We start from the raw sequence: 11062 nt of genomic DNA on the forward strand, positions 1-11062 counted from the left end.
ACATTATTAATTTTTTATTCTATTATAATTTAGCTTTGGATAAAGGTTAACTAACGCAATGATGTCACAGTAATGTCTTTTTTGTTGACTGGCATGTCCAGTTGGTCCACTTAAATTAAAAACAAATGTTCTGTATTGGTGTAAAAATAAACGCCACAGCAGGGGTGTCAAACTCATTTTAGATCGGGGGCCACATGGAGAAAAATCTACTCCCAAGTGGGCCGGACTGGTAAAATAAAGACAACTTCAGATTGTTTTCTTTGTTTAAAAATAGAACGAGCACATTCTGAAATTGTACAAATCATAATGTTGTTGGTTTTTTTTTACACTTACATGTTGCGGTTAACAGTATTCTATCTTTATTTGTCATTATTTATATTTTCTGACTAAATTATGTGATAATGTTCATCAGTCAACTCATTGGTGTTCTTTTTCAATCCATCAAGATAAAACAAATATATCAAAATCAATTTACAGGATGTTTTTTTATGTAGTTTGCTCATTTTCCTCGACTGATGTGGTTTATTTTGTACATATGTAGCATCATCTACAAAGATACAAATAATTGCTATTGCGACATCCAGTGGACACATTTAGAACAGCTGTTTTCATTCAAAAATTTCAGGTTAATTTTAATACTTAGCAATCTCATCCCACGGGCTGGATAAAACCTGTTTGCGGGCCTGATCCGGTCCTCTGGCCGTACGTTTGACACCCCTGCACTACAGTAAATGGTTCATTTCTGGTCCTCGGCAGCTCTTTGTCTTCGGATCAGGTCGGAATAAAATCCGCCTTTGCCCAAGAGTTGCAAGTGAGTTCCAGCCTTAAAGGGAAGTAAAAAAATAAGTCAGACACCAAAATTATCTACAAAAACTACATAAGGCTTTGTTGTGAATGTTCCACCTACTCACTTCTACAATGCGTCCATTGCTCATCACACAAATGAGGTCCGCCCCCTGGATGGTGCTCAGGCGGTGGGCGATGATGAGCACAGTGCGCCCCCTGGTGGCCCGGTCCAGAGCTTCCTGCACCACGCGCTCCGACTCCGCGTCCAAAGCGCTGGTGGCTTCATCTAGCACCAGGATGCTCGGGTTCTTGATGAGGGCCCTGGCGATGGCGACACGCTGCTTCTGGCCCCCTGACAACGTCACGCCTCGCTCGCCTATGATATGAACACACAAATTGTTGTCAGTACTTAACTTCCTGGAAAGTCAGCCGTTCATGTCACTTTTGGTACCCTGGTTTAGGGCTGGGCGATATGGACGAAGAAGTATATTCCGATATATTTTTACTTAAACTCGATATTAGATATACATGTCGATATATTTTCCGGTGAAAGTATACATATAAATATGTTAATTTTTGAGCGAGATTCACCAAAATTGAAGTGAATGACAACTGTAGTGTAAACAGCCAGTGGCACTTTTATTAACCCAGCTAGTCAATATGGGTATTAACAGCACAGAAAATAAACTGTTTAAGTAGCACATAATTACATAACATAAATAAAATAGAAAAATATTCTTTCTACGTAAAATAAATAACATAGCTGTACAAATAATACAAAATGTATCAAACTCAGATAAAAAATAAGTTTGCAGGCAGGCATTTTTAAATTCCCAGTCGACGATGTAATGGACTGCCACACACGTACGGTTCTGGTCAGCGCCAAGTAAGTGACTTTACTTAATTGTGCGGCTATGATCTTCCTCACTTCAGCATACATTTTTGGCAGCATTTCTCGTGCGAAATAAGCCCGGCTTGGCAACTCCAGAACAGTTTTGATGTGGGCTTACAAGGTAAACAACTCAAATGAATGTTTTATCTAGACGCATACATCTGTCCAAATGTGGCCAAGTAGACGCAGTGTGGGTTTCCTGGATGTCGTCTACATCGCTAAAAGAAAAATCAAAAGAAGAGAATCGCTCTGCCATCTTCCACTAGTTTTTTTAATATATAAATCGCCTGTTTGAATATTCCCTCTTCTCTTCTACGACTCTCTCTTCATCATTGGGGAGGTCTGTTGTGATTTCCCTTCCTGGTTCAATAACCCACCCTATCTTGCCTCCGATTGGCCTGTCCCTAATGTTTTGCCCTAATCTCAACCAATCGTGACTCATCATATTAAACAACCAACCAATGATGGATGTTCTTATACGTGCAAGCACGTCTTGGGAGGAGGAAGAGGAGGGGTTTAGTAGCCGATGGAGTGTTGAGTGGGAGTGAGAAACGGGGGAGAATCAAGGAACACAACAAATAAGCAGTGTTTGGTCATTTTAAAGTGAAATAAATTATATCGATATTAAGATATTGTCTTAATCCATATCTTGTTTAAAAATATATCGATATATCTTACAAACTTTATATATCGCCCAGTCCTACCCTGGTTGTTGTGTTACGGCACCTAAAGGGCGGCACTTCGATTAGTATGCAGAAATCAAACAGGGGTCTAATTGAGAGCTCATACCCAAGACGGTGTTGTAGCCTTCTGGAAAACTTGTAATAAATCCATGGGCGTTGGCTTGTTTGGCGGCCTCGATGACCTCCGCGTCGGTGGCCTCGGGCTTCCCAAAGCGGATGTTTTCTATGATGGAAGCTCCGAACAACACCGGCTCCTGCAGAAGAGAACAAAAAGAAAGTTCAAATAAATAATACTGTTCATAACTTTTATGGACAGAATTTCTAGGCGCAGTCAAGGCGTTGAGGGGATCTGGTTTGGTGGCTGCAGGATTAGGTCTCTGCTTTTTGCAGATGATGTGGTCCTGATGGCTTCATCTGGCCAGGATCTTCAGCTCTCGCTGGATCGGTTCGCAGCTGAGTTCGCGACTGGGATGAGAATCAGCACCTCCAAGTCCGAATCCATGGTTCTCGCCCGGAAAAGGGTGGAGTGCCATCTCCGGGTTGCGGAGGAGACCCTGCCCCAAGTGGAGGAGTTCAAGTACCTCGGAGTCTTGTTCACGAGTGAGGGAAGAGTGGATCGTGAGATCGACAGGCGGATCGGTGCGGCGTATTCAGTAATGCGGACGCTGTATCGATCCGTTGTGGTGAAGAAGGAGCTGAGCCGGAAGGCAAAGCTCTCAATTTACCGGTCGATCTACGTTCCCATCCTCACCTATGGCCATGAGCTTTGGGTTATGACCGAAAGGACAAGATCACGGGTACAAGCGGCCGAAATGAGTTTCCTCCGCCGGGTGGCGGGGCTCTCCCTTAGAGATAGGGTGAGAAGCTCTGCCATCCGGGGGGAGCTCAAAGTAAAGCCGCTGCTCCTCCACATTGAGAGGAGCCAGATGAGGTGGTTCGGGCATCTGGTCAGGATGCCACCCGAACGCCTACCTAGGGAGGTGTTTAGGGCACGTCCGACCGGTAGGAGGCCACGGGGAAGACCCAGGACACGTTGGGAAGACTATGTCTCCTGGCTGGCCTGGGAACGCCTCGGGATCCCCCGGGAGGAGCTGGACGAAGTGGCTGGGGAGAGGGAAGTCTGGGCTTCCCTGCTTAAGCTGCTGCCCCCGCGACCCGACCTCGGATAAGCGGAAGAAGATGGATGGATGGATTATTGTTTCAACCTATTATACAACTGGCATGTTGTTCTGTTTTCCAATACTTTATTCTTTTCATGTCAAAATGTTCAAATTTATAGGAAGGTTTTTTGGGTTGCTCTGCACAACACAGCAGATTTTTGTCTTTAAACGGCATACCTCAATGTCAGCTTTACAGATGCCATGTTTGCTCTGCATGCTGTGACATTTAGCGACACATTTCGGTATCCGTCATAGCACAGGTTGAAAGTGTCTATTTATTCAAGCGGACAATAATCTTAGCATTTAATCACAGCATGCGTGCGGAGGCTACTATTTGAGGATTTTTTTTCACAATAAAATATCAAAATGTATTTACTTACTTGATTGATAAATCCAATAACTTGTCCCCTTAGCCAGCAAAGGTCAAGAGTTCGAATGTCGAGTCCGTCCAACATGACTACGCCGCTGGTTGGGTCATAGAAACGCTCCAATAAGGACGCTACTGTAGACTTTCCTACAAAAACATTTTTTAAAAAACAGCGCATTGTGGACATGTTGTTGTTTAGTTATAGTTACTCGCTTTATATCAAAGTTACCTCCTCCAGATTCACCAACAATCGCAATAGTTTTGCATGGCGGCAAAGTTAGGCTGAACTTCTCCAAGACCTGATGGCCAAGTCTTGTTGGATAGCTACAAATATAAACAATGTTCAAGAAAACATAAAATAACGACTCCAAATTGAAATAGTACAAAACCCAAAACCAGTGTAGTTGGCACGTTGTGTAAATTGTAAATAAAAACAGGGGCATTTTTACCACTGTGTTACATGGCCTTTTCTTTTAACAACACTCAGTAAACGTTTGGGAACTGAAGAGACCACTTTTTGAAGCTTTTCAGGTGGAATTCTTTCCCATTCTTGCTTGATGTACAGCTTAAGTTGTTCAACAGTCCGGGGTCTTCGTTGTGGTATTTTAGCTTCACATTGCGCCACACATTTTCAATGGGAGACAGGTCTGGACTACAGGCAGGCCAGTCTAGTACCCGCACTCTTTTACTATGAAGCCATGCTGTTTTAACACGTGGCTTGGCATTGTCTTGCTGAAATAAGCAGTGGCGTCCATGATAACGTTGCTTGGATGGCAACATACAGTATGTTGCTCCAAAACCTGTATGTACCTTTCAGCATTAATGGTGCCTTCACAGATGTGTAAGTTACCCATGTCATGGGCACTAATAAATGGGTTATACTTGTATAGCGCTTTTCTACCTTCAAGGTACTCAAAGCGCTTTGACAGTATTTCCACATTTACCCATTTACACACACATTCACACACTGATGGCGGGAGCTGCCATGCAGGGCGCTAACCAGCAGCCATCAGAGGCAAAGGGTGAAGTGTCTTGCCCAAGGACACAACGGACGTGACTAGGAAGGTAGAAGGTGGGAATTGAACCCCAGTAACCAGCAACACTCCGATTGCTGGCACAGCCACTCTACCAACTTCGCCACGCCGTCACGTAATACACCCCCATACCATCACAGATGCTGGCTTTTCAACTTTGCGCCTATAACAATCCGGATGGTTCTTTTCCTCTTTGTTCCGGAAGATACAACGTCCACAGTTTCCAAAAACAATTGTTCCCAATTAGTCTGTTCACCTGTGGGATGTTCCAAATAAGTGTTTGATGAGCATTCCTGAACTTTCTCAGTCTTTTTTGCCACATGTGCCAGCTTTTTTGAAACATGTTGCAGGCATCCAATTCCAAATTAGCTAATATTTGCAAAAAATAACAACGTTTTCCAGTTCGATTGTTAAGTATCTTGTCTTTCAATTGAATTTAGGTTGAAAAGGATTTGCAAATCATTGTATTCTGTTTTTATTTACGATTTACACAACGTGCCAACTTCACTGGTTTTGGGTTTTGTACATGTTTAAATTAAGCTTCTAACCTGAATGAAACGTTGCGAAAATCCACTCTTCCTGTCAGGGAATGATACGGGATGCGTCCCCCCCCGGAAAGAGGAATTGAGGGCTTCAATGCCAAATATTCAAAAACACGAGCCCCTGCGCTTACTCCTCTCACCATCTAGAGAGAATATTTGTAACGAATGAGTGTGAATCAAGACAAACAAACAACAATCCTGCAGGATTTATACTCACTTGTCCAAAGAGGATAGAGATGCTGGCTAAAGACCTTGCAATAAAACAAACATTGTTAAAATAAAATAATAATTATGGGACAAGGTGTTGTATTTCTTACCTCTGGACTGTCTGGGATGCCACCAAGAAAGACATGAGTTCCCCAGGCGACATTTCATTGCTGGAAATCAAAGTACCTCCTGCGAAAATAGTTCCAAGAACAATGCCTGTGCAGACACATAAAACAAACAGTCAACATACGAGACCAGCGGTGTCAAACTCGTTCTCATTGAGGACCACATCGTACTTATGGCCGCCCTCGGAGGGCCGCTTGTTACAGTAAATATTAGGGATGTAACGATATCAAACTCTCACGGTATGATATTATCACAGTATTAAGGCCACGGTACAATGCTATTGTGGTAAATGTCCAAAAAAAAGACTTAAAAATGCCACAGTGTGTAAAATGAATATATAGGATGAACACTCTTACTGTAATTGAACACAAACATAATGCTAAAATGTTGTAATCATATTTATTAATACAAACAGGAACATCCACTGTTTCAAGCAAATATTTTTTTTTAAATTACAGTTGAGCGTCTTTAAGGTGACAATGTAAACATCCAGTGTAACAAGTGTAAAACAATAATGTTCACTTTAGTGTCTTTCAATTTTCCATTTCTGATAAGCAGTGTCCTCTACAGTGGACATGTTTGCATCAGTTAACTCACATTTTAACTTTTAATAATGTAAATACGTCACAAATGAACCTTTAGCTTTGCTGGCTTCATCTTTTGTGGGTGATGGTGGTTTATCAAGTAGTTTCTGTGTGCAGCAGGTGCTTTCCCTCGGCACGGTTATACTGTCAGACATCACAGCATTATTGTGAAGATTTTGAAACTGCAATTCCGTGGTATCTACAATATCGTTACATCCCTCATAAATATATATAATTATTCATCTATTATCACCTCATGATATTATCACACTATTGCCTATACCAGATGTCTTCAACAGGGGCTCTGCAGAATTTACTTTTTAAAAATTATCCATCATGTTTTTCATAGTACCCCCGCAAATTTTCCACAAATATAACACACTGTAGTGTAGTTTGTAAAAGGGAGGGGCATGGCCACACCAGTCACTGTACTTTGCAGTACTAAATTAAAATCATGAATAATTATACCCCACTATTATATTAATTTTAGCTAGCGATTATCACTTTGGTTGACAGCTGGCAATTAGTGGCGCTAGCTACCAGCTAGCAATTAGCGCTAGTGGCCAGCTCGCTAATAGCCTTGATATACTGTATTATTTAAAAATCTTAGTATGGCACAATAACAAGGTACCTTAAAGACCAGTTCATTTAAAATGCAGCTCCATTTCTGCATCAGTTTGGGGGTCCTTGGCCTGGAAAATGTTGAAGACCCCTGGCCTATGCATTTGATTATACTTTTTATGTACAAATTGATGGATAACTTGCTTTGAAATTATGTGTCAGGGTGACAGGCAGATATTTAGGTACCTATTTTTATTCAAACAAGGAAACGTGTGATGGAATATATGTTAATATACATGTTTGTTGCATGGTTAGATAATATTAAAGTTAAAAGAGGCAGCACATACAATTTTTCTGGTAAAATTGAAAGAACAAACATCTAGTAAGAAAGATAAAGTGCTTTATTGACGCACATTACTTCCAAGCTTTCACGGGCCACATAAAATGATGTGGCGGCCCAAATCTGGGCGCAAGCCTTGAGTTTGGCACCTGCGTACTAAGCGTATAAATGCATAGTTTATGGTTCGAATGGTAAAATAGACTCACAGTTCAGGGCGATGTTTGAAAGTCCCTGGAATACTGCTATTCCATTCCCGAGATTTTCATTCATTTCACAAGACTTGTCAACTTCGTAAGCATATAACCTGTTGAAAATTGAACCATCTTATCTTTCAATATTTAGAAATGCAACATCCCGCAATCTCCACTTACTGTAGCTCCCGTTCTTCCATGGCGAAGGCTTTCACTGTCCGTACATTTCCCAGAGCCTCATCCGCCACTGCTGTTGCCTTGCCGACCTTGGTGGAAACACAAAATGCTCCCAGTTTTATTGACGTGGACCAGAGAAGTACAACTCGTGTGTGGGGGAAAAAAACAAGTCTCACCTGTTCTTGGGCCAAACGGGAAAGTCTGCGAAGGAAAGAGCCGATTATAGCCCCTGCTCCCACTAAACAGGGAAGGACCACCACCGTCAAGCCTGTGAGTTTTGGGGAGATAACGTAAAGCGAGACAAAGCAGCCCACTGTCTGTGTGATGCTCCGCAAACCCTAAAAACATCCCAACAAATACAAAAATTAGACGTCAAGAAAATAATATACGGCTAACTGTACAGTAAAGATCCCATTTTGAATAGCTACTAGTGGATTTATTTGCTCTTACAATGATATTTGGGACAGAAGTGGCACCTGTAAAGCTGACGGTTAGAAAATGTCTAATTGTTTCAACATTATTAGTTAATAAAATGTTAAGAAACTTAAGATGTTTAAAACACATTTCTACATCCGCCCCTAATGGATGCTTGGTACTCTCTGCAGTTACCGGTAACTTTGTAAATAACCACTATATGAGGAAATATGTTATTTTTGTACTTTTTTGTACCTGAGAGATGACCAATTTAAAGGATGACTTGAACTCCTGAACATCGGCAGTCAAACGGTTCACCAGCTGTCCAGTTTTGGTAGCGTCAAAGAAAGCCACGTCTTGCCTAAAGAAAAAAAGGAGTTAGCATTCAGACCTACTCAAGTATTTGCACAAGAAATACCTCAGTAATGATGCAAAAAGGGTTTTCCTCATGTCCGCCGCCACTCTTTCCCCCACCCTCGATAGCAGGACAATGTAGCCACTTGTCAACAAGCCCTGTATAAATACACAATATTGCATTATCTGTTGCTAGATGTGTTTTGAACATTTGTGACTCACTTGGATGCCGTACAGTCCCATCAATTTGAAAGCAGGGCCTTGTATCTCACGGACATAATTTCCGGTTTGCTCCCTCAGGTAGCGTGCCACAACATTCACCAGATCTCCCAGCATCAGTGGGATTTGAATGTTTAAAATCGCTGCACCAAAAGCGAGCTAAGTAGGAAAAATTGTCCATTCAGATGCCATTAATGATACGTCAGCGTTTTTTTTTTAATTTGTATTCACAAGATCTTGCTTACCAGTACAGCACAAGTGAGCGCTAACAGCTGTGGCTTCACGAACTCCCATAATATGTGCCATTTAAACTCTGGTTGTTTGCGCGAAGTCTCTAACGGGATGTTGTTGTTTACATCTGCCTCACAGTAAGCCGCGTGGCAAAATAGTCGCCCGGATACCGTAAGCACTGCCGGTGCGAGAAGGATTTTCAGAGTTCCTCCAGAGCGTTTAGAAGTGGTTCGCGTGGTTGACTGTCGCACAGCTCTCTGAGTGAGGCTCCACAAGCGGCCGACAGCATTCCCATGCTCGCCTGAGCAAGTGAGTCCTGAGGAGGAATACAATCTGAACACAAAATAAAAGGACAAATATTATTAAAATACCTTATTATAGTATTTGATTTGTTATAACTAATTAACAGGTATTTTATTACACGGAGCTGCTACTACTTAACAAATAATACATTTAAATTAATTCAATAAAATATGTCTAATAATGGGATATTTTGGACTATTAATACCGTTAGTACGGTACTAGTATTTTTAATATCAAATCCTATATTATAAGAACAGATTGTTTTGTTGCTTAGCAATTACTGCTTTTAAAACTTCTAAATTTGCTTAATGCAAACTTTTTAAATGTTAAAACCTGGTAAAAAAAAAAAAAACAACACTAAATTAACTAAACAAAAGTGTTATTGTTAATGAACTAAGAAAATGGGGTTTGATTAAAGACCCCGTAAGGGACAAGCGGTAGGAAATGAATGGATGTAAGGAGCAGGTGCCAGTTAAACTTATTAGCTTCTTAGAGTCATTACAGCAAAACAAGCTAGTGGGTCACAGCCTACCGTGAATATATCCGTAAACCTGCTGTTTTATTGGCTTGGAGATACAACGAGAATGACCGGACTGGTACAGCAACATTTAGTCTACAGCAATAAAACATGATAATTGCTTTTTTATCATCAAAAATAAAGAAATTAGTAAACCACTGGAAATCAGTGCGGCGCCATTTTGGATTAACCCAGAATGCATTTCGGGTGTCGAACGGGATTTTTTTTTTTTATATATATTTTTTTATTTCATGTTTATAGAAAAAGAGAAGCTGAACATACGACGATAAAACACCATACTTTGTTATTTAATTTATTGTTTGCCAAAACCAGGTGACAGATGAGCGGCTCGTGACAACTACAACAGTGTACCGGAAGTCCAACAAATACATGAGGGCAGTTTTAGTGGAAGGATATTTTCCGGGCACAGTTCATAGACAATATATCCTGAACAAAAGTTGAGCTAAGGAAAATAAGGACAAGATATGTTACATACCCAATTATTCCCAAAATTAAAAAAATACAATTTAAAATTATTAATGGAATATACCCTTCAAATGATTTTTTGAAACTTAAATTGAACATGGAGGTTGACGGCTGTTATATATGAGGAGCTGTAGAGGATGTCCATCATCTGTTTGTGGAATGTGAGAGTGTACATGTGTTTTGGGAGGAGATCAGAGATTGGCCGAGAGACAATTGGGTGTTGAGATGACCCCATTCACTATAGAAGAGATCAAATTTGGTATTTTTTATAAACGACTGTAACATAGAAATGTTTATCAACATTATTATGCTCCAGGCAAAATGTGTTCTACATAAATGTCGATTTATGAAAATAAGGCCTACATTTTCTAATTGGCTTAATGGTTTACAACTAGGGCAGCACGGTGGAAGAGGGGTTAGTGCGTCTGCCTCACAATACGAAGGTCCTGAGTAGTCGTGAGTTCAATCCCGGCCTCGGGATCTTTCTGTGTGGAGTTTGCATGTTCTCCCCGTGACTGCGTGGGTTCCCTCCGGGTACTCCGGCTTCCTCCCACCTCCAAAGACATGCACCTGGGGATAAGTTGATTGGCAACACTAAATTGGCCCTAGTGTGTGAATGTGAGTGTGAATGTTGTCTGTCTATCTGTGTTGGCCCTGCAATGAGGCGGCGACTTGTCCAGGGTGTACCCCGCCTTCCGCCCGATTGTAGCTGAGATAGGCTCCAGCGCCCCCCGCGACCCCGAAGGGAATAAGCGGTAGAAAATGGATGGATGGTTTACAACTATCAATCAAATCTGGGAGAATGATACAAAAGCCCTTAAATTGATACGTCTGTTAAAAACATGTAAACTTCACTGGCTTCCTGTTCCACTCGGGATTGTATACAAA

The 11062-nt window shown here is 41.3% G+C and overlaps 1 protein-coding gene across 2 annotated transcripts; it reads right to left on the reverse strand.

Annotated features, from left to right (window-relative positions):
• Positions 1 to 7: 7 nt before the first annotated feature.
• On the reverse strand, positions 8 to 9857 carry LOC133631426 (mitochondrial potassium channel ATP-binding subunit-like). Of its 2 annotated transcripts, XM_062023630.1 has the most exons (16): positions 9704 to 9857; positions 8883 to 9201; positions 8641 to 8796; positions 8483 to 8577; positions 8320 to 8425; positions 7827 to 7988; positions 7654 to 7739; positions 7489 to 7586; positions 5782 to 5887; positions 5682 to 5715; positions 5471 to 5607; positions 4118 to 4212; positions 3902 to 4035; positions 2468 to 2615; positions 912 to 1162; positions 8 to 823 (listed from the first exon to the last, which is right to left on the reverse strand). In XM_062023630.1, exons 1-16 carry the CDS (start codon positions 9799 to 9801, stop codon positions 737 to 739), a joined length of 2112 nt encoding a protein of 703 aa, XP_061879614.1. In that variant the 5' UTR covers positions 9802 to 9857; the 3' UTR covers positions 8 to 736. The 2 variants fall into 2 exon arrangements, with proteins under 2 accessions (XP_061879614.1, XP_061879615.1); XM_062023631.1 differs by lacking the exons at positions 8483 to 8577; positions 8641 to 8796; positions 8883 to 9201; positions 9704 to 9857 and having other exon boundaries at positions 7827 to 7918.
• Between the last annotated feature and the right edge of the window lie 1205 nt (positions 9858 to 11062).

Source organism: Entelurus aequoreus, linkage group LG16 (genome assembly GCF_033978785.1).
Source record: "Entelurus aequoreus isolate RoL-2023_Sb linkage group LG16, RoL_Eaeq_v1.1, whole genome shotgun sequence".
Taxonomy (NCBI): Eukaryota; Metazoa; Chordata; class Actinopteri; order Syngnathiformes; family Syngnathidae; genus Entelurus; species Entelurus aequoreus.